Here is a 27,611-nt window from a genome sequence, read left to right on the forward strand (position 1 = left end):
CCGCCAAGATGGCGGCGGCGCCGGGCCGTTGAGCGGGCCCCCGCGGGCGGGCGGGCGGGCGGCTCCTCGGCGCGGCGGGCTCCGGGTGCTTCTGGCGGGGGATGCCGACGGGACGGGACTCGCCGCCGCGGCTCTGAGCGTATCGACCCTCCGGCTGCGGCGAGTCTTCCCGGCGGGGCCCCGCCGCCCGCGGGGCCGCCGCTGGCGATGACCGGAGAGAAGCTGCGCTCGCTGCGCAGGGACCACAAGCCCAGCAAGGAGGACGGGGACCTGCTGGCGCCCGGCGAGGAGGAGGCGGCCGCCGCGCCCGGAGGCATCTTCACCGGCGGGCGCGGGAGCAGCGGCAAGGGCGGCCGGGCCGGGGGCCACCGCATCTTCAGCAACCACCACCACCGGCTGCCGCTGAAGGGGGGGCCGGCGGCCGGCGGGACGGGCCCGCCCGCCGAGCCCGACAAGTGCCCGGCGCACTTCCCCGTCCACGAGTGCGTCTTCAAGGGGGACGTGAGGCGGCTCTCGGCCCTCATCCGCACCCAGGGCATCGGCCAGAAGGACAGTCACGGTGAGCGGCCGGGGCGGCGGCGGGGAGCGGCGCGGCGCTGCCCGCGGGGCGGGCCCGGTTCCCGGCGTGCGGGCGGTGGCGGCCGCTTCGCCCGCCGCGCCGTGAGGAGCTGCCTCGGGCTCCGCGGGAGCCGCAGCCTCTTCTCCCTCTCCTGCTCGGCCCGAGACCTCGCCCCTGTTTTCTGAATTGCCGCCGGTGTTGCTCTCCGGGGGCTTGGGCGGTCGGCGGGGGTGGAAGCGGTAATGGGGTCTGCGGAGCAGCGCGGCCGCACGCTTGGAAAATTCGTGGGATTTTCGTAATACGAGTGAGCGCGGTACCGGCTTTTGTAGCAGAGTGATGCTGGGAGAGCGTCCTCTTACCGGGTCTTGCTTCATGTCCAAAAAACTTCTTCATTTTTAAAAATACGTTGGTTTTTTAAAGCGTCTGAACTGTCACCTGTTTGCTTTCCGAGATGAGGAGCGCTCTCAGGAGTGGTTCCTTTGGCAGTCGGTGGAACTATCTTTGATTTTTCTCCAGGCTAAAAACAAACAAAAAAATTTTTAAATGCTTTAGTTCTGGGATTTGAAAGAGCCAAAATCCTGTTCTCTGCTCCCCTGCAAGCTTGCTTTGGACATAGAAGTGGCAGTAGCAGAGGTAGAAATATGATCCTCATGCTACTCTGTAATGCATAAATATTTAAAATCTTGCTAGGACATTTTAAAATAATATGTTTAATTTGGGGAATATTTTACATTGTTAAAAAATAAATCAGCCCGTCAGGTCAGCTTAAGTTTCATGGTTAGTTTTCATCTCTATGTTTCCTGCCCATTTCAAGAGTAACATATGTTTCTGCTGGAGAATGCTAAGTTATACCGTATGTGGTATCTGGAAAAGTTGTGATTAAAGGGCACAGTTACGTTCTTTTTCTGATTAAGAGATAAATGTTCCCTTTGTTTTACTTAATTGTGTTATGTAAAATAAAAAGGAACATTAAGGTAGAGCAGTCTTTGGGATTGGTACAATGGGAAGAATAATGTAATTGGAAATTAAAAGCCATGTCCATGATAACATTAGTCACTCTGAAACACCAACTAATGTATGCAGAGCAATACACAGCTCAGTTTTCTCAATCAGGACAGGGAGGAGTATTTCTTACAACTGTCATAACATTTTTCTAAGTATGTTGTTATAAATATAGCTACAGATATATTTGTCCTGTCATCTTCATTCCAAACGTTGCAGCAAATACTGGTAGAATGAAAGCAACAGACTTGGGAAGAAAAGTTCTCACTCAGTGTATTCCTTCTGCTGACTTCTCCCCTACAACTCCTCCAATTCCTCATCAAATAACTCATCATCATAAGCTTAATGTCTTTGAAGGCACTTCCTGATCTATCTTTGCTGCACTATCATCTTCAATGTGTATCACAAACATTGATACCATCCTTTTTTTAATATATATATGCACACACACACACATATAAAAAAATTTCAAATGAACGTCTTTCTGCTTTCTCAATGCTGTTTACAGTAGGAACGCTTTGGGGATTTCTGTCTCGTTATCTTCCTCCGAGTTTTTACTTTAAGTGTTCCTTTGCTATTAAGTTTTGAAAAAAAACCCAACAACAAAACCCTTGATGTCTTGACATACCAAAGGCCTGACTAATATTTCCTTGTTATTGTTTTCTTTCTGTCTGAATCCATCTGTCACTTGTTTACATATTTGAATTGTGAGTTATTTGGGGTAGATAACTTTGGCTTATAATTGTACTCAGAAATAAGCCAGAAGAATCCTAGTACATGATAAGGAAGTGACAGAGGGGAGAAGGAACTTCTAGTAACAGTTATTGTTTATAATTCAGTCCCATTTTTAGTGTGTGGTTAAGTACAGAAAAGCCAAGTCCTTTAGAATGTTAAACTCTTGGTGTTCTGATAAAACAAACGCTGGCTGTGTCTGTAAATTGAGTGCAGCCTGCTTTGCTCTCCAAGTTAACCTCAAAAAACATTACCCATCGGAAGGCCGGTATCGTTATTCCAGAAATGATGAGTTTCTTGGGAGAAGCTTGTACGTACACGTATTTGATTATTTTCATTTTTATTATAACATGCATTTAAGAGCTTAAGCATATATTCAGAATAAAAACATGTTCTATTCTGGAATAGACAAATCTTGTTGAATTACTCTTGGAAAACAGACACAGCTTCCTTGTAGGTGTGCCGGATGCCTGACGAAAGGTTAAAAACTACATGTGCATGTGTGTGTGGACAAGTACTGTATTTTATGTGCATTTTTGTGCAAACAGTCTTTGTTTGCATGCCCTGGGTGTGCACACGCAGGATTTCGGGCACTGTTTTATCACTGCTTTCTTGGAATAAGGCCCTGTAGGCTATATGACTTGGGGAGGGAAGCATATATGCTCATTTCCCAAAGCTATAGATATTGATGAAGTTGTCTTTAGATGGAAGGGAAATGTGAGATTTGTTTATATGGTGAATCAAGCTGTTGGCACAAGAATGGATTTGATTGCAACTGTTCAAGTATGTGCCCATTTGTGTTCTAGTCAGTGTCTAGAAATGATCATATCAAACACGTTATCATTATTATTAAATTGCGTGGAAGTCATCAGAACTACACATCAGCCACTTAATTATTTACTGTGCCCTTTTTATTGTGGCTCTCTTACATAGGTAAATGACATAGTTGTATATTTGCACTCCTCTCTCTCTCTCCAGCAGCTGCCTCGTGTAAAGCTACTTGTTTTCATGGAATCTAACGCTTGCTGTTGGGGCTTGTGCTGTGGTTCATTGAAAACCTCAAGCTGTTAAAAACATCCATGCAACTGAAAGAAGTGAAGCTGCTCTCTCCCACCCCCTTGCCTATCCGGGCAGAAATGCTTAGTTGCACTGTGCACTGACTAGGAAAAATTGATTAGTGTTAAAGCTCACCATTTTTTTTTTCATCAGACTAATTTTACCTAGAATTATTATGTATGCTCTGGATAGTAAACATTCTAGAGGAGTCGCAGCTGTTCTTGCCATGATGAAGCAACTAAACATGACCTGTATTTTAGGAGTGGTGGAACTTGAGGTTGCAGTATGATGGAATTCCAGTGGAGCGGTTCCCTTGGAGTCCTGTAAATACTGGTACTAATTAATTAATCAGTCTGGGACTTTTATCATCCAAATGCTAGCAAGAGCATGATAGGGTGGCTTTGTTTCAGCAGCTGCTGGGATTGGGTTTACATTTTCAGATCCCATCTCTCCCAAAGGAGTAGAAGTTAATTTATCCCGTTGTGCCTGCCAGCCAGCCAGGTTTCTGAGATTAAATGTATGGAAAGTCTTTGGCTGCTGCCCGCTTCAAACCCTGATAAGTACTGCCACTGCTGGTACCAGTTGATGGTTGGTAGTTGTTGCTAGATGGGAGACTGTGGCAGCACTGGTCTCATCTTTTCCAAGGCATTTGTCTTCCCTCAGTTTTCCTGGGCAGAGCAAAAGCTTACTTCTGCTTAAGACTACGATTAGACAAAAGAGGAATCTTTCTACTTGAACAGCTCTTCCCTTTCTCCTGCTGGGGGGAAGAACCTGAAGATTGCATAGAGGCATTCTAAGAGCTCACCATAATTTCTTCATTTTGTGACCTACAACCTTACACAGTGTGGATGGCTTATTTTGATAAGTCAGAGTTAAATTTGCTACTGATAAACCCCATTTTGTTTCGCCCAAAGAGCATCAAGACCTCCCCAGGTTTATCAGATCTTAAGACAGATGATTAGTAATGGAACTGTGCAAAATGCTGTTCCAGGTTTGATTTTTTGGATGTGCCAAAGCTAGCGTTGTGTCTCAGCTCTTGCTGAGACTGTTTTCCTTTGGGGAGGGGGTCAGGGAGGTACTGAATGTAAAGTAGCAGTGGAATTTTGATGCAGTAAAAATGTATGTGAGATTACTGTGGTGCTTACAGGGTTTGGTGTGCTGTGTGCACATTGTTAGACCGCTCCATCCACAGTCCTGCCACCGTGCTCCAGCCAGCTCTCCAAAGCAGCCCCGCGCTGTTGCGTCCGTGCTCACTGAGCTGGGCTGGTCCAGGTTAAGAGTTGTCTGGAGAGGAGTTTTATCATGGGCAGCGAGGAAAAGGCCTGACTGGCTAGGTAGTCCAGAATGGTAGGAACTACAGTGCTTCTTTCTATGTTTCATAATGTCCCTTTTCTATGTGTTTGCCTTGCCTTTCCTTCTTACCCCCTTTCCTAAAGGTGCTTTCCTGGCTTACCTGTTAGTGTGGCCCCTCTCCCTTTAGTACAGCAGCTAACCTCTTCCTTTAGTTTGCTAATGTTTGTTAAACCTTAGACTCCTCTTTACCAGCTAAAGAGGCTGAAGACCAGCAAGCAGGGTGTTACCTCTTTTCAGCTTCCTCATAAATAGCTTTTTATTTTTTTAATTCTGGAATTGATAGATTCTAGTTTCTGTGATTTATTGGTTATTGCACTGTCTGTTTTTCTGCATGCTCCTCTTCTTCTCCCCCTTGTCTGCTGTATCCAAGTTTCCTATCTAATTTTTGAATTGCATACTTTTTGGTGTGAAGACAATCATTGAGTCAAAGAAAAATCTATGCTGGAAGAGCTCTCTGGAGGTGATCTAGTCCAACCTCCTGCTCAAAGCAGAGATAACACTGGAGTTAGGTTGCTCAGAACCTTGTCCAGAGGAGTTTTGAAATGATGTGTGTTATCGCACAACTGCACTTTCTGCTTATCGGCTGAATGAAATCCGACGAAGTTCTCAGGAAAGCTGTCACGGGCCTAGTTAGCTTTTGTTTTGTTGTTTCTTGCTTTTATACCAAGCTGTCATAGCTACTGGAGCTGTCTGGCTCTGTTTTATTCACTGTTTGAAAGGTGGAGTGTTCTTTTAAATTTTAAGGTTTATTAGTGTAAAAGAAAACTTAGTGTAGAGCTATTTTTTATATATATAGGTATAGATATCTCCCATTGAAGTGCTTGATAAGGTGAGGAAGATGTTTGTTCCTGGCTTGCATGATTTGAATTTTCTAAGTACATGGTTTGGCTCATTCTCAAGTTTGTTCCTGTGTAACATTGTTATTTCAGTCACTTAACAAAGAATGGCTGCATCCAGTACTCTAAATTATGTTTTGACTCACAGATGTTACAAAATCTATTAATAGAAAATTTGAGGTTAGCTTAGTTAGAGTGTGCATAGTGAACTAGGATGTAGCTGTCTGTGATGTTGCTAGTGACCCACAAGAATAATTTGTACTACATGTTGAATAGCTCATTCAAAACCACTTAGAAACTCTGCCTTTGACTGCTTGCCTATCTTGATCAAAGATTTCGTGATAGTATAGTATGCTGGCAATTACTTTGTATAGCAACCTTGCAATGTTTTGGATTGCATCTTTTAGATGTACACTACATCATCCTTTGCATGTAGCAAGTACTTATTGCTAACATGATACTGTAAAATAACCCTAAATTCAAGTGCATTTGTTATAATTGCAACAGAAATTTGTTTTCCAGTAGTTTTTCTCTTAACTCCACTAAGAAAATGTTTAAACGTATAAACAGAGTAATACAGTTAAATGGAAGAATTTGGCATCCTTAAGCTAATGCATGAGAATTCTGGTAGCAGCATTAATCCAGAAAAACAACTCTCTGTACCTTACAGTGCATATTTAAGAAGAGAAGTACCAAGTGTGTCATATGCATAGCCAGGAAAATAGGGTCATGTTTGTAATATCTGCTAATAATCTTGGAAGCTTTCTTTGGAAACAAGGCATTAAAATAACCAAAAGGCTTTTTTGTAGTGAAGTTACTGTTACTGTGCAATCTGTCCAATACTGTATTAGTAAAAAATTTGTACTAAATCTTTGAAAAATTAATAAAATAGGGTCTTAAAATTTTAATCACTATCATATCTTTGAGTAGCTTTTAACCTAAATATGTCATTCTTTGTAAAATATCAGACTTTACAGACCATGATAAGCATAGAGGTTTGGGTTATCTCTTTCTCGAAGATACAATTGGGCCTCTTTGCCTGGAATAAGTTTCAAGATGTCACTGAAAAAAGCTCTCTTGGCCCATGAAATGTGTTTCAGATGTATTTATTTTAACAAGTATAATCCAAATGCTTGCTTAGAAAAATGTAACTGCTCTGGTGTATTTTAGTGTATTCCTTGGTTAGGTCATGTAACTGAAGTTTCTTAACACGTGACGTTTGAGTTGTATGTGCAAACGCCTGAAGGAATTGCAATGGGTTCTGTTATCTTGTATCTAATATCTTTTTATTTCTATTACTTATTTTAGGAAACACTCCTTTACATCTTGCTGTGATGTTGGGACATAAAGGTAGGTAAAACCATCAATTTTGTTAGCTCTTAAATTATCCTGAAGACTTAGGGGCAAGAGGAAAAAAAGATTTTTTTACTTTTCCTGAACGTGATCTTGTGTTTCAAGCTAGTTCAAAGTTGAGGTTTTCTGAAAAGAAGATGCCATGCAGATTTAGAAGAGAAAAGTTGGAGAAGAAATCAGAGCTGTTCTTTAGGCCACAATCAAGGAACTAGGTAGCGAATGGGGTAGGGTGGAAAGGAGTTGTAGCAGCTGGACTCTTTATGAGCCTAGAACAAGAACAGTGGGTGGACCCAGCTCCTCTCTTTTTGCAGAGTTAGAAGGAAATTGGGAAACTTGGAATGTCATAGAAGATTGAGAAACAACTCCAAGCAGGGGAGGCAAGCATATGCACGCCTGCTTCCGCTTTGGCGTCCAGGCAGCTGAAGTGGAGGGATATACTCAGTATGTGTAGGCAGGGGACTTGATCCAGGCAGATCTCTATTGTAATGTGCAATTAATTTGTGGTACAGAAGGGTTATTAATTTGTGTTTGTGTGATGATACCCTTTCTCTTTGTCAACACTTTTCTGGTTATTAGTGTCACTGTGTTTGTTGCTGATCTACTCACTGGAGGTGTTGAACAACCCCGTTTAGCTTTTTCCCAGTGAAGTGAATCAGAATAACATCCTCTAGAATAAAATGACTCTCTGAGTGGAAATGTAATCACTCACCTGCTTTTTGCATACTCCTTCACTCACCATACTTCTTCACTCACTTGATTGAAATTTCTGACCCACTGCCTACCTGTTTCTTCATGTTTCAAGACTTCCCTGTGTGGGGCACAGGACAGCCTACAGGACTGTGCAGCCTGTTGATTCGCGATGGTTCTCATCTTTCCAGATATCCTTCGAGGATTTCTTTACAGCAGAATTTCGAGGCACAGGATTTAAATTTCTACTTCAAATAGAAAGTAGAGAAGTAGACGTTTCAAGACTGGGAAGAAACCTGGAGTATGATTGTGCAGTCTCCATGACAGTAAAATTCTTTTTCACTACTGAAACAAGAATGGCTTGGTTTCATTCAGCTGTGTGAGTCCTGCACCTGGTATGTGGTACTGCTCCACAAGAGAGCTGTTGTTAACCAAAGCACCTGGCAGATTTGGAGAAGGGAATGCAGGAAATGCAGTAAGTTGTGTTAGGATGTTTTAGTAATACCTAGGAAATGATCTAAGATAATTGAGAGTTAGAGTGGGAAGTAATTTTGGAGGAAGAACGGAGAGAGGTGGCTTATGCAGAAGAAGAAACAGTAGAGCTTGCTGGAATCTGCCAATGTTTGTCTAGCCTGTGATACATTTTAAATTAAAAAAAAAAAAAAAAAGATATGCAGAAACTTTTTGAGACAGCAGTGAGGCAAATACATTTTACAAGTGCCTGCCCACTAGAAGTCACAGATAGGATTTTTTTTTTCTTTTTTTTTTTTTTTTTCAACTTGGGAAAAATGGTGCTTTGTCAGAACTGCTGTTTTCCAGTGAGGGTCCTAGGCTAGTCTTAGAACAACAGAAGGAAACAGAGGCAGAAACCTTCCTTTAATTTCTCAGCCTTAAATAAGGCATTTTTCTTTGTAAGATAGATTTTAGTTTTGTAACTACTTACTCTGTGTTTTCAAGCAATGATGATCAGCTATGTATATGACTTCTGTTGTGCCTTATTGCAGTGTTTGTTTCAAGCTTTAGTTTGGTACGGTCATTAGTTAATATTTACAAGTTTTGCACTGTTGGATGTAGAAGGGGTTGTGTGTTTTTGGTTAAAAGGCAATCATTAGCTGTCATGAAGGGACACTCTCCATGTAACTACAACAGTATCATACCACGTTAATAAATACAAACAATATTGATCAAAGATGATGCTTCTAATAAAACTGATAAAAAATAGTTTACCAACTTTAATTCAGTATGGTTGAATATTTATTCTAAGTCTCTGTTAAAATTTGGTTATTTTATGTTTCAGCTCTAGGATAAAAAGCAATCTATTTGGTGCTGACAAATTCCTTGAATATGAGTTATCCTCATGTATAGTACAGTGAGGAGAGGCATTTCTTCCCTCTACTCCTTTTCTCATTGACTGCATGTTTTAGATTTCAGTTTGCAGTTCACCTCCTGGCTTCTTTCCATATAGTCAGTCATCCTGTGTGTAAAGCCCTAAATCCTTTAGGGTGCTTGAGGTGAGCCTTTGTCTAGTTTGCCTAGAGCAGGGGTATTTGTGCATGACATCCGGCACAATACCTGGTTTTACTGTTTCGACTTTGAATCCTGCATAATCCTTGATCCGCCAAGAATCCCAGGTCCTTTCCTATCTTGTTAGTCTGTCTCATTGATATCGAAGGTCAGTTTTCTGTCTTTCTGGGGTGATGCGTATCAACTGTTCAGGTGTATATAGCAGTGTTACAGCCAGTCTTTTCTGAAGTGCAGGGTGAATTTACATCCTGTTTGCTTAACTGAAATTGTAATCTGTCTGGTGAATGCAAGCTTATTTGCCTGCTTACTGTACAGTGTTGTTATTGTGTTAGGCATTATATTTAAGCACCCATAAAAATACTTCTCTGTGCTTGCTGACAAAGTAGTCAGGGCTTTTGTTTATTTACCACAAAAGATAGTATATTCACCAGTGAAGTATCTCTTCCTTTCCAAACACTGTGCTTGCCAGTGACTCACGATTGTTGCATCTGGAATGACTAGTACGGTTTCCTGTAACACCTATAGTAGGAGAATAATACAGGCAGTTCCTCTATCCGTCATGCTTGCCCATCCTATTCATAATGAGACATTTCTTCAGCCTGCAGCTCCAGCTTGTTACTGCGCCATTGTTTGCAGATAGGTCAGGTTGATTTTAATGTGGTGTGGTGAGGAAACTTTCTGTAGTTAGAAACTGAAGAACCATTTCAAATGAGGGCAGCTTATTCAAAACATGGAAACACTGAAAGCTTTCTTCTCTCCTTAATTTTAAGGACTATTCGTCATTCCACCGTCACCTTTTAGATGGCAGACAGAGAAGGGAATGCAAGCTGAGCTGTGACACTCATAGGAACTTGTGTGGCTTTGATGAGATGTTAATGTTGCTTTATCAGCACAGTGTGTGCATGCTGAGCATTAGAGATGGCATTGATGTACGCTGTTACTGATGCTGTTGAAAAATGTAGCGCGTTGCAAGTGTACCTCTCTATTGATGGAGCACAGGACCATGAGTTGTGCGCTCTGTTATCAGTGCTCCAGGTACCCACATTGTTAGTCCTACAATACCTGTTACTTGTTGTACAGCTGGTTATGCACATATTCTGAGGCTTGGCTAGGTGAGAGCGTGCTTGTATGCCCGCTTTAGGTGCCACGTTACCACAAGATGTTACAGCACGTAGGGATGTGTGAGTGCCACAGCTTCCTCTCTGCCTCTTGTACACGCGATGTTCTCAAGAGTTGCCTACACTCTGTCTCCGTGCACATTTCTAGCAAATCAGTTCACCATTGACCTTTGGGCGAAGGGGGTTGAGATGGAGGGGGGGAAGACCATGAAGCGTGTCTTGGTACGTGGTTTTGTGCATTAAGTAGAGAGAGTTGATGTACTGTTTTAGAAATATTTGTTATATAGTTGTGTGTGCGTATATGCACATACAGAAATATAGCTTTTTAGAAAGCAAAATACAAGAAGCAGAAGGGACATTTCTTCAGTGGTTATGTTGATCACCAATTATGTTTTTAGCGCTAATATTAAGCAGGGAAGTGCTATAAGTACTTACATAAATGTTTGTTGTTTGTTTAAAGTTTGAGTCAGAATCCAGATATGAGTTTTGATGAACTGTTTAATATATTGAGTATCTACTACTTTTGCTTTATTATTGTTTCCTTTATTATTAATTATATTGCTACATCCTTGATGTTTACTGAAAATAATTATTACTGTTTTGTTACAGAATGTGCTCACTTGCTTTTAGCCCATAACGCTCCAGTAAAGGTGAAAAATGCTCAGGGATGGAGCCCTCTTGCAGAAGCCATCAGCTATGGAGACAGACAAATGAGTAAGAGCCTCTGCTTCCCAATTAATCAGAAATTGAGGCCTAATTCAGAACAGGAAAACAGGTTTTCAAGCTAGCGTTTTCTTATAATACTCCTATTTTAGTTCTCTGAAGAGTTTATCTTAATCAGCTGAACTTTTTTATATCTAAATATGATACAACAAGCTCTACACACGTCCATTTCCTTGGTAAGAAAGAAATTTCATTAGGATACGTAATGCTAAGTAGAGTTAAGATTTTGCTTAAAGTGATTGTAAAAGCTATAAACTAGCATTCTGTATTTAAAATTGGAGTTACAAGGTCAGAATGGATTTTAGCTGTATGGGATCATCTAATTGGAACTGCTTTGTGTGGTCATATGTATATTTGATATACCAATTGGCAATGGGATATTGCTTTTATGTTTCATCTCAACAGGCCAGTAGGCAAATATAGTGATTACTTATTCACTTCAGATATGAAGTAGTAAAGGGAAAATTATTCTACTGCTACTCACTAGTGGATGTTAATAGTATTTGGTATTACCATGTCCCATAGCAGAAAACTCACTATATATTTTATATATATACTAATATATTATTAATACATTAATGCACTAGTTTGCAATATGCTAACAACATTCTGCATGTCAGCTCCTCGCTACTAAAGAATTTTCTCAGTGGGAGTAGATGTTATGCAATCTATAGCCTTGTGTTCGGTAATATACATGTGTACCCACGTGTTTACTAATACATGTGTAAAAGACCTATTGACATGATTGTATACTTTATATTATAAACAATTATTGAGGTTTTCCTTCCTGTTGTGATGAGAGTAGGCTATGTATAATTACTCCAAAGTCTGATGAAATGTTACATTTGCATTGTTTTTTCTTTTTTTTAAGATATCAAATAATGACACTAACCTGTAATTAACAAACAAGTAGAACAGATTTACCTTATAGTTAATTTCTGTTCAGTTACAGCACTCCTAAGGAAGCTTAAACAGCAGTCCAGGGAAAGTGTTGAAGAAAAGCGACCTCGATTACTAAAAGCCCTCAAAGAGGTAAGTTCAAGCCAGTTGTGTTGACAAAAACAGATCATGATGGAAAGCAGTGGCTTATGTTCTTAGTATGGATGCTCTGGCGAACTGTAAAAAAGCTTTTTACTTGCCTTTACAAATCTCTTTTGCTCTTAATAGCAATCTTGGTTTACAGTGCCCATTTTAAGGGGTCACCGAATTATGTGTATGTTTAAGATAATTCCTTCTCAACTTCTGGAAATTCAAATAGAAAGGTTTATGTAAGACAGACCCGCTAGTCGTCTTTGCAACCTAAAACTTAAAGAATGTATTTTTAATCTGTATTTATTTCTTTAGATTTTTAAGGCTTTCTTACATCTTTGGTTTTGGTGAATAATCTACTGATTTTATTTAGTCACCAATCATGAATGACTCTTCCCTTGCTTAGTAATGAAAAAGATATTTGATTTAATTCTCATGGTGCAAGACCTGGCCTAGAGTTGCGTATTTTTCTTCTTGCATGGAGTAGAAGTATGTGGCTACCTCGGTGTATTACCAACATTTGCTAATTTTAATCAAGTCACCCCTTACTTTGCTTTTGCTTTGCATACAGTTTAAAGGAGTTGGCTGGCATGTGTTTATGGAGGTAGAGGAATTTTTATATAATGACTTAAGCATATTTCCAGAAGGCCGATTGAAATTTGTGTATGTGAATACTCCTAGCTGAAACCCGACTCATTAATTTAAGCCAGAAAACATAATTCCATGGGGTGAATGTGATCAATCAAAGCAAGCAAAGAGCTCCATAGATCTTTTTTTAAACACGTATTTGCAATAAATCTTTTACAGTCCATGGCTTAATAGCTGTGTGAATTATTATTTTTAAAAAATCATTAAAAATGGGTAGTTCAAATGAGTTACGTAATTTTATCATTATTGATTCTGCTCTAGTTAAAGCTTCAGAAATGTTTAAGTTCAGTATAAATTCAAATACAAACATTAGAGAAAAACTTTTCTTGCTTGGCAAAACACAACTTCTCCCTGTCTTTCAGTAAATTTTACAGTTGTCATTTAGACTAAAAAGCTTGTTAATATATTACTCTTTTCATCTCAGCTAGGTGACTTCTATCTAGAGCTTCACTGGGATTTTCAAAGTTGGGGTAAGCAATTGCATATTCCTTTCATAGGGAGGTAATATAATCAGTCTTCAGCACGCTCATTCTCAAGCTTAAATTCTCTTCTGGTTTGCATGTTGGAAAGTTCACAATCCAGTTATCAAGATCTAAGTGATAAAGAAAGGATAGACAACTTTTTTTTTTCTGAATTATTTTTGCTTATTCATTTTTGGAGCTGAATTTATTCTGTAATCCAGTGATACAATATGGGGGGGAAACACACTGTTGTTTAAGAAATTGATTATTAGAAGAGTAAAATATTAAAATGTCTCTATCTGGTCGATTGGTGTCACTATAGAGCAGTGGTTTGAGCAATTTAGTTGAGTAACTGGACTTGGGGCATTTAATTTCCTGAATTTCAGCCTGTACTCTGAATGGTGCCTGTCAGTTAAGTGCAACTATGTTGTAGGTTCTTCAGACCCTAGCTTCACCTTAATGTTTCTTTTATGTGACTGTATAACATTTAGCATTTTCTAAATTTCCACCTCTTATCTGTAGAAGAAAAATCTAAATAAATTAGAAAAAAATGTATTAACAATTATCAACATGTCTGAATAATGTAAAAATATCAGAAGTGATAGCTTCTATTACCGGTTGAAATTTAAGTTAGTAATTTTATGTACTTTCATAGAGGCATAGTCTAAGTATTTGCTGCACTATATGCCTCCTCCAATATTCAGAGGAGGAATGAGCAGCCAGGCTGCCATCAAACATTGAACAGATATGGGACAAACACCTCATTTTTCTAAGTGGCCTACTTTTTCATGGAAGAGTCAGCGTGAAAAAGAGTAGAGCTAGGCATGGAGTAAGATAAGACATTGCCTAGTGATGAGACTGCAGCCTGACTTGCAGGGTATGATGGAGGTAGTCAGACATTGCACAGAAAAAGTGATGCCAGAGGTAAAGTGAACTTCTAGGGGTCCTCTTCTACAGGAGGCTCACTGTGCCTCTGTTTACATTATTTATTTTTTTCCTATATATTCCTTTTCTTGAAGAGAAAAAGATGCTCTGGGCAGTACCTCTGTCCTAATTATTGGTCTTCTAGGCTAATGACACTTTACAGGCGGTCTTAATTCTTTATAGTTCATTTTGAAGAAAGTGTTGAAATGCCATTGTGTTGAATTGGTTTTATTGCTATAAAGTAAATGATCCATTTTAGAATAAGGGCAGATGCAGTGTCATATATCCATCTTGTAATACTATACTGACTCTCAGTTCCACTGGTGGTTTAATGTTTGCTTAATGTTTTAAGCTTAGTGCACTGGATTTTTTTTTTTTCCTGCTTGTGGGTATTCTGCTTTAATTGTAGCTAGGCTTTCCGTTGGTACAGTATATAAGTAAACTATCAAATCATAGAATTAAAATTTCAGACAGCTGGAAGACAAGTTATTAGAATTTATAAATTATTTAACGGTGGCTGAAGATATTTTAAATTATGTGCTGATGCTGAAAGCAGTTTGTACAATTACAAATCAGTTTTGCTGCTGTTATTGAATAGAAATAACCCTGGTATTAGTCAGTTGTATTTGTATTGAGGTTATGATGGAAAATGGGTATGCGATATTTGTATTAAAATACACCAAGATTCAAACTGATGTATAGTTTTAATAGAAATACTTTGCAGAGGAACCTTAACGTCCTAATTGCGTTCTCTCTCCCTGCCTTCAGTGCCTTTACTTTCCCGAATTCTGCCTTCTGATGCATGTAAAATACACAAACAAGGTATAAATATCAGGTAAGTACTGATTTTACAGTGTGTGTTATCTAAGTCATAAATATCTGCATGTTAGTGAAAACATTAGATTCCAGTGTGGTCTGAAAGAAATCACTGCGGAATCTGCAAACTTTTGTGAAACAGCATTGTGTTTGTACATTGGCATTTTGAGGCAAGAAGTGGTTTGAACTTCAGACTTTTTTTTTCTCTATTGATCTGAACTTAACTTCAGTTCCTGAGTCACTTAAAATATAAAGCAAAAGCAGTTAAGCTGTATAAGGCTTTATCTACCAGACATGACAATGATTAATTGAAAAACAGGAATTTGATATTTTTAACACAATTTCAAATAAATGAGCTTTCAGTATTTTGTGGAGAAATGTTGATGCTCCAGTCTATGTAGTAAAAAAAGTGGTGTAGTTTCTCTTTCTAAAATGCTTAATGTGACAGATTCACAAACTCAATAGAGTGCTTCCAAGAGTCTTTCCAAGCTCAGCTCTTTAACTGGTTTAGTTTGGGGTTTTGGATTCAGATGTCTGTTTTGTCTTTTTCTTTAGGTTCCAAAGTTTAAAACAGACAAAAAGTCAAGCGTATGATTCAGAAGATTCAATCTGTAGAAAATTTTGTTCTATTAAAGCTGTTAGCATAGGTGTGTGAACTGACATTTTAGGTCACATTTGAGTCTGAGACCATTTTTTTCCTTATCATTTCTGTGTGCTCTGCTTGTACGAGACTGGGAGTAATGAGACTGGCACTGACTGGAAGTAGCTACAGAGTCTGTCTTGAAATCAGAGGCCAATATATGATGAGTATTAAGCAATCACCCCTTAGAGCTGAAGTGATCACTAAATTCAGGTTCTTTAACCATCTTTGTTAAAGAAGTAAATATTCTAGCAATAACGGCTATGAATTGCTAGAAAGATCTTTGTCCTTGGCTCCATCTTCTAGTTATTCAGGTCAGCAGAAGCATTTCTTCTGTGTTGGTTAGGGGAAAAAATAGCAATAGCAACTAAACTAAGTCAAATAAAAAAAATCAGTCTGTTTCTTAGTCCTCTTCATAATTTGGGTCATGTCCTAATATTGCTACTCAAATCAGTGGCTGCTTCTTGTAGAGTGGGATGCTGATCACACGGGGTAGTTGTATTCCTCAATGTGTAGCACATACTGGCTATATAAATTCTGCCACTTTCTCATGCTGGCAGTTTTGAAATAAAGTTTTCTGAAGAAAATGTTACCTTTTGCTATGAAGTTAGCGTAAGAATAGTTTGGAATGCATTTATAATGGTAGAGATGTTATAATGTGAAACTTATTAATTGTTAATAGCAATTTTTTTTTATTTCTACACCCAGGCTTCACTTATGAAATATTCTATGAAATCTTAGGCCTTAGTGTGTTTGGTTGTGATTAAAAAAAAAAAAATGCTTCTGCTTGCAAACTGAACTTACTAGTGTATTTGAGTATTTATGCGTAACTTCTTTTAAAGTATTGGTATATTTTCACAGGCTGGACACAACTCTCATAGACTTTACCGACATGAAGTGCCAACGAGGGGATTTAAGCTTCATTTTTAATGGTGATGCCGCACCCTCTGAATCTTTTGTAGTTTTAGACAATGAACAAAAAGTTTACCAGCGAATACATCATGAGGTAAAGATCTGTGTGAATGTAGGGTGTGAAATACCTCAAGCTTTTACTTCACGTCAGAAGTCTGACTTATTTTATTAAACAAAATGTGCCTCTCAAAAAGATCCAAACAAGCTCCAAAGAAATGCAAACCAAATAATTTTTTGCGCAGTTGTTACAACTTAAGCTGTATAGGCGACATAAAATTGTGTTACGAAAAGCAGTGCTTTTGAATACAGACTTCTAAATGAGGAAAAAGCTAGAATATTAATCTTTTGGAAAAATCTTTTATCATTCTGAATAGGCAAGTATGTTTTAATCTATGATGCATGCTACTTCTAATCTTTCCAGCATGCTTAATTTAGGTGTCCTCAGGTGGGTTTTCAAACTTGCTTGGTACTGCTTTGCATCCGTTTAGTCACTCTGTGGCACTCAGTTTACTTGTTAACAATGCATGGGTATGACTCATTGGCCCCCTTGTATTTAGTCAAGTTTGTAATTATAGCTTTATCCACCAATCACTTAAGCATATGGATCTTTGCCTGTGGAAAGGGTGTGGCTGCTGAATTTCTGGATAAATCACACTTGGATGCTTTATTTGCATTAATATTTAAGATTAAACTATTTGGTAACCATTTGGCCAGAGCTTCTGTAAAACAGTGTGAAAATTCAGGAAATGCTAGTTCTGGGAAAAGTTCCAAAGGAAAAGGTATTTTTTTAGAAGAAGTAATCATTATTATTAAGTTCTATTCAATATTTGGGATTTTTTCTTCTAGGAGTCTGAGATGGAAACAGAGGAAGAGGTTGACATTTTGATGAGCAGTGATATTTACTCAGCAACATTATCAACCAAATCAATTACCTTCACACGTGCCCAAACGGGATGGCTTTTTCGAGAAGACAAAACAGTAAGCTGAAAGAAAATTTCACAGACTGCATTACTGGAGACAAATAGTTCAGACAGCCTTATGATGATGTGGTTGGGAAGAAATAAGTAGTAAAAGAATAAGATGTTTAGGACAGAGGAAGAACACCTTCCCTTACCCGCCACGATTGTCACTAATTTGACCACATAGAATATATATGATGGACTGCCTTCATAAGAAAAAAGTAGCCCAGAAGAAAGATAACAAACTGTAGCTATTGGGCAGGGGGGAGATCAGATTGTACGGAAAATTACTTTACTGTAGGAGTATATGGTCTCTGCAAATTCATTCCAGGGCGCACAGTAAGGATTCTGTGCGCTCCTGTGTCAGATAAATGCAGGCAGATGGCCGTGTTCTGGGTAATTTCCTTTGGGTGTTCCTTTCCATGTTATCAGTCTGACTGAGGTGCAAGTTCTCAGCTGAATCGGCCACCGTCATAACTTCTTTGAGGAGGAGATTGCTATCTTGAGACTAGCTCTGAAGGATTTTGTTTTCATCTGGATCTGTTCAGGTAGTGCCATTCAGTGCAAGTTTTCTTCTGAGCTAGTGTTTCAGAACTTTTTTGCTTTTGAATACCAAATCCATATTCTACATGTGTAAATTATCCTTGAACACAGCTTGCTGTTGAAGGGGATTTTAGTCAGATTTCCCTTGGCCGCTCTTAAATTCTTAAACAATCTTTTTGTCTTAAAGTTTCTGTTGCTATGAAATATCTGTTCCTGATGGAGTTCTTGCATTTGTGCTGTACATACGTTACCGGGATTGTCCACTGATAGCTCATGTGGTTGGTTGTGTAAATTACACCATTTCAATCCTGAAGTTATCTTATTGCACTGAAGTGCAATTATTTGGATATTCAAGAACTTAAAGGTTTTTATTTTATCTTCTATGAGTCATTAATGTCCAATTCCTTTTGTGCAGGAAAGAGTAGGAAACTTTTTGGCAGATTTCTACTTGGTTAATGGACTTGTATTAGAATCAAGGAAAAGAAGAGAACATCTCAGTGAGGAGGATATTCTTCGAAATAAAGCTATCATGGAGAGCCTGAGTAAAGGTGGCAACTTAATGGAACAAAATTTTGAGGTATACTTAAGTATTTCTTCACAGTATTTGAATTTTTGCATAGAAGAATAATCTTTCACACCAGTCATTTAGCAAAATCTATATATAATGTTTTTATTCTATTTTGATTGTCTTAATTTTAAAATAATAAATATGACCTACAAGTATAATCATGGTGATACATTAATGAATTATCCTGATTAGTGCACACATTGAGGAATTTCTGTGACTATATTGGATATTTCAGCCTTAATTTGTGTCTTAGAAAAAAAATGATGGTTTTGGCTGTGGCAAATCACTTTAACTTCTTTTAGACCAAACGTTTATTGTTTAGAATGCCTTTCTGGTTTTCTTTTCAATCGTGTTTTCCTTTAGCTTCATTAAAATGGACTAAGCCTGTTATTATCACCATGAAATCAAGAGCTATTCAGAATGAGCCAGACATCATCTGGGAACATGCATGCAGCCTTTTAAAAATGATTAATTTATTTCTGTATTAGCTTGTGCTTTGCTACTTGTCATTCAGACACTTGAATTAACTGATTAACTGATGTATTAAAACAGCCAGCTTCTATGTAAAATACAGTCTGAGGCCAAATGTTTAAATGGAGACCATGAGAACAAGAGCAGTAGATGGAAAAGCCAAGTGAAGTATCGGCTATAAACTGGATAGACTATATTGCTGTTCTTTGTAGAATTGAAGTACAGTTGTATCTTTTGAATGGCAAAATTCTAAGAGAATATAAGGAAAGATAAACAGTTAAGACATGTTTTTCTGAACAGCCTGTGAGACGGCAGTCACTTACTCCGCCATCACCCAATACAATTACATGGGAAGAGTACATATCTGCTGAAAATGGAAAGTAAGTATTTTTGGTTTATTGACATTTACTTCCATAGACACCTTTAAGATTATTGTTTTGGGGTTGTGGCTGTTTTGTTTTGGTTTTTTATGTGTTCTCTGGTTTGTGGGTGCTTTTTGTTTATAGTTTTCTGGGGATGGAGGAACATTAGGTTTGAAGTCTCAGATGTTTAACATTCTTCAGTAGGCTGGCTGGGAAGCTGATACCTGTATAAGTAAACAGTATTATTGCATCAGCTGGTGATAAAAATATTGGATGGATGTCTACCTGATACCCATGGCTTGAAATGTAAACATCTAAGCTGGCTTTTTTTTTTTAAGGAAGATTTTTCTGACAAATTCATTGCTGTAATTAATTTATCTTTACTTATGATAGTAATAATTAACCCAATTCACCATGTTTTAAAATAAAAGTTTATGATTTAATGAGACTCTAGTAGCAGTGGCAGTGTACAAAAAGGCACACTTCTGGAATACATGGACATACAGATCTCCTAATACTGGCTAGATCTTTGCAAGATACTCTCCTCTAGGTGTGTAACTAGGTTGTGAACAGATATAATTTAAATTAATTTACAGTAGTAGAAGATGCAAGTAGTTGAGTGTATTTTCTAGGACTGCATGCTGTCTAGCTGTTGAATGTAGAAGGACCAAAAAATGTACTCTGTCACATAAGTAACAATGATAAAAGTCCTTTCTCCAAAGATACTAGACTAGCCTATAGTCAGATGTTACCAGGGAATATGATGATATTACAGTACAGGCTTACTAAAAAGGCACATGGATCTGTTTTGGATTTCTTTGGGGTTTTTTAACTAGTTTAATTTATAATGTATTTGAGATAGAATAAATATTCAAGCAGAATAAATAGGTTATGCTTGAACAGCTATTACGGTTGGGACAGAAATATGTGTGTATATAAGATTTCGCTGTGTTTAATAATCTGATTAACTGAAGGGAGTTTAATGGGAAATCTAGGTTTCTAGCTAATATAAAGCAAAAGAGGAAAAGATTTGTTATCTTATTTGTTACCTGTCTATTCCTCTCCTAAACCAGAATTTTCTGTCCTGTATTTTCCAGTATTGCCTTCTAGTGATAGTAGAGAAACTTTTTCTCCGAGATTCTTTCATATTTTTGACTGAAAGCAAATTCACCTTTTTCTAGTTCAACTTGATACTTTGTTCACGTATAGACTATTTTAATTACCGTCTGAAATCAGCTGTATTTCTGGGTAGTTGTCATGTCTTTCTATAGTGTTTATTAATGTAATGTTTATGAGGAATTATTTGAAGATTTTTCTTAAGTTGTTTCCCTAACTGTTTTTGTCTCGTCTCCCGGTTTAGCAGAACTCAATAGTAATCTAAATGAAGGTGGTTGCTGACTCATCTTTACTATGCACAGCTTTTACTTTTAAAGTATTTGTTTTGTTGTAGGGATTCTTTACTGACATTTTCAAACCTGAGTCTGTCTTCCTTCCTTTAAAATTAAGGTTTCACTGAGAGGAAAACTGCCTTTGTCTTTCTCCCCTCACCCTTACAGAGCTCCTCATCTGGGTAGAGAGCTGGTCTGCAAAGAAAGCAAGAAAACCTTTAAAGCCACGATAGCTATGAGCCAGGAATTTCCCTTAGGAATTGAATCGTAAGTCAAAATTATTGGCCATGAATGTTATTTATACGTAGGAAATGTTTTAATGTGTTTATGAACTGCAAAACTCTTCATATCTTCAGATATGGGAATTTGGCAGTTTAAAACCTGTGAATGAAGTCACGCTGTTAAGCAAGTAAACTGATAAAATTAGAGACCTCAGTGCTGGTGTGCCTGTTATTGGAAGAGCCAAGCGCTTATCTTACTTGATAAGACCAGAGGTTTGACCAGGTTTATCATTAACTTGTCACAATACTGATGTGCCTGTTTCTACAGAATTCTAAAACGTTTTTGCCCATAACAAGTTTTAGCACAAAGTTATGTCCTCTAAACCAATACAGAACCATGTCGGGTTCCTTATGTCCATGGAGAAGAGGGTGTGGTACTATGTGCTTCAGTCTCTTGTGTAAAATTAGGACAAGAAATTAATATCTTCATGTTTATTTGTACACCTATGGTAATGCGATGTGGATCACTAAGGATGTGAGGATGCTGATAGTGAAGCTATAAGGAGATAGATATATAAGCATGATGTAATTTTTCAACTCCTTTTTTATCACCTTGCTCTTTGGGTCATTTTTATCTTTTCTAGAGGGAAAGCTTGTGAAACAAGAATTTGTAATGAAATCTATTTTCCTTTTCAGATTGTTGAATGTTTTAGAAGTAATTGCACCCTTCAAGCACTTTAACAAACTTAGAGAATTTGTTCAAATGAAGCTTCCACCAGGCTTTCCTGTAAAATTAGGTAAGAAGACTACAACTCTTGTGGCTTTGTGTTTCCAAACTGTGTGTACTTATTCATGCGATATGTTCAAAACTTCTGATGAGTTTTGGAAAAGAACTCTCTTACATAAGAGTTTGTTGCTGTAGATTTCAGGAGAACATAGTTATGTTAGTGGAAGTAACATTAGGTAGGAAATCGGCAGCTGAAAGGTGAATATAGTAGTCCTAGTCAGGAAGAGCGCTCTGTAATTTACATTTTCCTAATGCTAGGGTCTTGCTCTAAGAGTAATGTAGATATGCTGAATTATCTTTGCGTTAAAGGATGATCTCAGTCATGAGTTAAATATTTTGTAGCATTTTTGTATTTCTTTTTCCTCAAGGATTACTGGTGATATATTTTTCACTTAGAAATAAATAGAAAACTATTACACTTCTAACAAATGGAAAGGTATAAAGCAATTTATTCATGGTATAGATTATCACAGCATGAACTGCCAAAAATTAGTAGTACCTTTTCTAAGCGTTACAGGATTTCTTGCATACCAGTAAGCTGTTTAAGCTAGACAATTCTGAACAGACTATATTCTACCTTCTGTTGTATTTGCACAGCTCTGTTTATTGAGGATTGAATTTTTGCTTAGCTGATTAAGTTAGTTCATGGGCAAGCCAGTTTTATTGAGGATAATTCTTAAGTGCTCAACCTCAATTCAAATTGGAAAGGGGTTATATTTTAAAGCAAACATTAAAAAGGTTCGTCTTTTCGTGTGGATTTGCTCAACTGAAGCCTATGTGTGGCAAGGTTATTTCATCTTGTATCGTCTCCAGGCCAATGTCCTCTATTTTAACAGATTACTCTGTATGTTCACAGCACCTTGATTTCCATGTCGTCAGTCTGCATCAAGAAAGGAAAACCACTGAATTAATATTATTAACAGTTTTTTTGAATGGTGTATTGAGTTGGCTACTGTTTTTGTGCTCAGGGTATCTGAGTATTCTGAAATAACTTCCTTTAAACCACCTCCTTTTTTTAAGAGCTTTGAATTGCCATTGTGTAGAATACTAAACAAGCTTCTACGTCTTTAGCAAGTCTGAAGTTCCAAATCTTTAAGTAACGGTAACTATTGGTAAGCTTGTATTTCTTTGCTCTTCATTGTACCATTTTGATTCCTATCTAGATATTCCTGTATTTCCCACCATCACAGCCACTGTGACGTTTCAGGAGTTCCGTTACGACGAATTTGATGAATCCATCTTCACTATTCCTGATGACTACAAAGAGGACCCCAGCCGTTTTCCTGATCTTTAACTAAACTGGAAGGTTAATGGTGAATAACAATACCAGCGTACCACAGTGAAAGCAAGTGGATGCACATAGCCCACAGATATAGATAGAAAAGTGGGTCATAAAGGAAGGGATAAACTGAATAATCCAGAAGAAAAGGGAACATGCATCAAATGACTGATGTACTGATACTCACTATAATGGGCATCTAATCTAGTTTGTGATTTACAGCAAGTCTCCTGATGTGTTGTTCACACTTTTATACATCCAGTACTGTGCAAGCGTGGTAGTCTGACACCTCGATGACCCTGAGAACACTTAACAGCTGTGAGGACTATCATTCGTTTTTAAATTTTTTACATTTCTTGGTGATACAAAAAGCACTCTTGGACCATTAGCATAAAAGTTGAAATGTCTTAGCTGGATACTAGCTCTATAAAACATCCCGTCATACTTAAGATGACCATATTATATTCTTTCAAGCTTTGTTTTCATGAATTGTAAACTATGTATCATTATGTATAGTTCAGTAATTTGAATGTTAGTTGAAAGTATATTAGAAGGAATGCATTTTCTGTAGATGAATGAACCAAATGGTAACCATTAAACAATTGCATTTTCATACTGCAATACACTTCAGAAATAGCATTCGCGCTGCAGGGAATAAGGTACCTCCTCTAGCACCTTAGTGCAATCCATTGTGGTGCTATCCATGTCTGAACCGTTAATTTCTTCACTGAGCTGTTTGTTAATCTTCCTTTCATTGGCTCTATGCTTAACTTCTCTTCATCATATTGGCGTGGAAGTCCCTGCTCAGAGGTTCATTAGCTAGAAATTGTCACTTTTTTTTTTCTTTTTTTTCACATTCACTTAGGAGACTTGCTCCATAATGGTTGAGCATCAACTAGGTTATCTTGTATTTGTATTCAGCAGCCACTCGAAAACATGGGATGCATATAAAGAGTTACTAGAACAGTAAGCTGAAGCATTAAATCTTCATATAAGAAAAAGTTTCTCTTGAAGTTAGTTTAATTGTAGTGCACATTGAATAGGGCTCACATTGGAAGATTTTATTTGCAAATGCTTAGGATGTTTCCAGATTAATTTCCTTCCTCTTAATATTTTGAATAGGTAGCGTTTCAGTGCTCTGGCTTCTTGAGCTTATTCTCATTCCAAGTGGTTCCAGTCTCCTAATTTGACAATAATCCAGCTTTTTGATTTGTTAGCAAGAATTTGTGCAAAAGGCTAATGGTGCTATTTGTTTGTATTAAGAAATTTAGATTAAAGTGCTGTGGTGTAATTGTACAAAAATGTAAATATTTTCAAAATTATATTCTTTGTGCACTGTAGTTAAAACTTTTTCTGGAAATCAATAGAGTTAAGTATCAAACTTTATTATAAAGAGTACCATCAATGCTTAGTAAAGGTAACCAACCTAACTAACCATGCAGGTGATAAACGGAGATGGCTTATCACAAGGCAATAAAAGCTGACTTGTCAGGCACATCGACAGAACGTGGAAATACATGTCTGAAGCAGACGTTCTTTCAAAACTTCTGGAATCTGTATAAAACCCAAAGAGGCTGCTCTAGAGAAGTACAGTGTCCACTCTGTAAGTGGAGTCCTAGTGAATCACTATCAGCAAAGTACAGATGAAGTCAAAATAGGAAGTTGAGGTTGATCCTCTTCCTGCATCACTATAAAACCTGCAAGTTTGACAGGTGAGTAATGTTTACTTTGCAGACTGTGATCAATACACTGGAGTTATTAATTCAAAATCAAATTGAGAATAAAACTATAGGGGGAAAAGGCAAAGGGAAATGTAGAATTGTAATGACTTCTTGTACTGTACTGTATCAGTAGCAGATGTTGAACATTCGGTAGGAATGATAGAACTTGTTCTTGCAAGTAATGATGAATTCCTAAAGTGTTTTACATCTATGGTATAAATTGACACCCACCTCATGCTTCTCCTTCGAAACAGGTGAGATCCTTACCATGAGAGACCAGGGTTGAATGTATGTAGAGACTGAATTATCCTGTCAGTGTTGGAGGCCAGGATTAAATGTCAATGGGGCCAAATACAGATTTCTGCTGTCGCCCTCTTTTACAGATGCCTGTTGCAGGGTAGAATGTTTTGTGTAGTGCTGCTGGATCGGGTCTTGTGCCGGGTGTGAAACTGAAGTGAGTGCAGGTACTGTACAGGAGTACCGAGTTGCTTGGAAATTTCAGCAAACACAGAAGAACGTTTCTCCATAAGGTGAATGTTAGAAATCCTTTTTCTCAGTATTACAGGGAAAGAACCATGTGTTTCACATTACTTTGCATTTTTGATTATTCCAAATTACTATCACAGAGCTTGCTGACGTAGGAAGGAGCATACACCGCTGGAGATATGTGGTTTAGGCAATATAGTGACTGCAATGGACTGGATTCTAGACTTCAAAAAAAAAAAAAAAAAAAAAAAAAAAAAAAAAGCTTTTTTGTGTAGCCTCACATGAAAGCAGAGGGTTCTGTATATCTCCATCTGCCTGTAGAACAGCCCATGTCTTCTTCTGGTGGCAAATGAGGTGTCAGACTCAAAGCCCACTGCAGTTTGTGGAAATGTTTTCCGTTATTTCCATGGACTCTGGCTGCAGATTTTGTGGGGTTTTTTAACCTTCATGATAACACAATGACTAACTTTGATACATTTTAAGATTTGCAGAAACTTTTTATAGTGGGTTGCTATATTAAGGCTTGCTCTAATTTGGAGTGTCAGCAGAGAAGAGTGGACACAGATTTGGTTGACTGTAGTCTTTTTACATTATTATGGTGAACATACCCTGCTACTTCTTTTCTTCTTACTATGGAGCTGAACAATCTGACTCCAAGCAGATTGTCCTTTCCAGCTCAGTGACTGTTTTCAGATTCCTGTGACAGCCTCATGACGTAAGACTTGGTGAACTGTTTCTCGGTACATTTCCTTTCAACTTTCGGTGATGTGTTTTCTGTCTGAAACATTCCTAGTGATGAGTTTTGAAACTTAAAACATAGGGACACTTGAGGCATGGTTTCCTGATGGATACACTGCAAGCTGCAGGAATCCTCATTAGCGAGGGGGACGTTAGGCTGAGCCTACCTTTGGGATTCGCGTCTTGGCACAACTGTAGCAATCCACAGGCGTCAAGAGATGTGATCTCGGCAGCGTAGCTGTGCTGGTGCAGTTCTTTAGTGGTGACTCTGTCCACACTGATACAAATGTTTTATCCACTATAATTTGTTTTGCTTGCAAGGGTTTTTGTTGTACTGACACAAAGTGTGTATTTGTCGGTATGGATGTGTCTGCACAGAAGCTTCACCAGCACTGCGGATGGGTGAAGTGTTTCTAGTATAGAGGGAGCCTTAGTCCGCAGCTGTGCTGTGGGCACCGGTGTCCTTTACCACTTGCAATCTGTTCAGATATCTTTGGGAAATTTATTTTTTCTAGCAGGATTGATTAGCAGAACTTAATTTTTATTTTTCCCCTTTTCATTAAGACCATGTTGGGTGTTTAGGGAGGGTTTGGTCCCCTGTAGAGTGAATACATATCCATAGTGGTTTTACAGAGTTTGTCTCATCACTGCTGCGCAACAAGAAGCGTGTCAGCTTTAACTCGTTACTGTGACAAGTGCAGGTGTAGAGACTTCCATTGCAACAAGGTCCCTGGGAATGTTAAGAATATCTGGGTAACTGAAAACGCCTTTCTGGACACGCCAGCTGAGGTGTACGGTACCATTTACAGTTAACCTAAGCGGGATGAAAAAGGGAGCTCGCACAGGCTGGGTAAGAATCACCGTATTAAGATGCACGTTGACACTGTGGTGTTCTTTGAGGTGAAGCTGACAACAGTGCACGAGTTGACGCGTGTGGAGGAGAAAACCTCTGTACCAGGGCTGTGGGAGACCACCTCAGTTCGGAGTTCGGGGCATTGTTTCTTTCTGGTCTCACCACTTTGGTTTGGTTGGTTGTTTTTTTTTTTTTTTTTCCCCCAATGGCTGTGAGGTTTTTTTATGAATAAGTATTAAAAGACAGCCATTAATTTTGGTAAACTGAAATAATAAATTGTTGCAAAAGAATTCCTAGGGTTGTTTCTTAACCAAACTGTTTTACTGGTCTTCCAAAATATTGCTTTAATTTGTGGCAAAGGGAATGCATTTTCTTTTTCCTTTCAAGGAGCTGCTGTTCCAGTCACTGTACTCACTTTACTGCAATTCTTGATTTATGTATTAAAACGATTTGTTACAAAAAAACCTCTGGATATATTTGTGCTGGAAACCCACCTTGTTAAGTTGATATTCAAAGCAACTGTCTGTTTTTTTTTTTAAATGTATTTGTTCTTGATTTGTAATTCATGCAAGGATAACTGCTTATTTAATCTGTATTAACAAATTTCCTGTAATGCTGCAGTTTCACATTTATTTTCCTTACAATTTGTAATTATCATGGAAACAATGTCACTTTTTTGCATTTTACTAGTTGTCTGGTCCATGTTTTTAACTTACCTTCACTAATAGTAATTTTTGGTTGTATCATTTGTTAGAATAAAGACCAAAATATGCTGTTTGATTCTGAAACTGTTCAACACGTGAAAATCAGGTTTTAACTCTCCTGTCACAGTACTTACACGTATACGCTGTAGACATACCTG

General features: G+C 38.2%; 1 protein-coding gene across 2 annotated transcripts; it reads left to right on the forward strand.

The window, feature by feature from the left end:
* Positions 1-27,611, forward strand: ANKRD13C (ankyrin repeat domain 13C). 2 transcript variants are annotated; one of them, XR_014228351.1, is made up of 14 exons: positions 1-559; positions 6,847-6,888; positions 10,830-10,934; positions 11,890-11,975; positions 13,045-13,090; positions 14,774-14,840; positions 16,323-16,467; positions 17,220-17,351; positions 18,291-18,452; positions 19,215-19,294; positions 20,833-20,931; positions 21,582-21,682; positions 22,836-24,663; positions 25,056-27,611. XR_014228351.1 is itself a non-coding variant. In XM_082313745.1 (13 exons), the coding sequence occupies exons 1-13, from the start codon at positions 208-210 to the stop codon at positions 22,964-22,966; spliced, it is 1,548 nt and encodes a 515-aa protein (XP_082169871.1). In that variant the 5' UTR covers positions 1-207; the 3' UTR covers positions 22,967-27,611. The 2 variants fall into 2 exon arrangements, 1 of the variants encoding a protein (XP_082169871.1); XM_082313745.1 differs by having other exon boundaries at positions 22,836-27,611.

This window comes from Platalea leucorodia, assembly GCF_965183815.1.
Source record: "Platalea leucorodia genome assembly, chromosome: 5".
Classification (NCBI taxonomy): Eukaryota; Metazoa; Chordata; class Aves; order Pelecaniformes; family Threskiornithidae; genus Platalea; species Platalea leucorodia.

What these genes read in the sequence shown, in the direction of transcription:
- ANKRD13C (XM_082313745.1), top strand. Translation starts at nt 208, where the DNA reads ATGACCGGAGAGAAGCTGCGCTCGCTGCGCAGGGACCACAAGCCCAGC. An exon ending in TGTGATGTTGGGACATAAAG is followed by an intron (nt 6,889 to 10,829) that starts GTAGGTAAAACC and finishes GTTTTGTTACAG; the next exon opens with AATGTGCTCACTTGCTTTTA. An exon ending in TTTCCCTTAGGAATTGAATC is followed by an intron (nt 20,932 to 21,581) that starts GTAAGTCAAAAT and finishes TTTCCTTTTCAG; the next exon opens with ATTGTTGAATGTTTTAGAAG.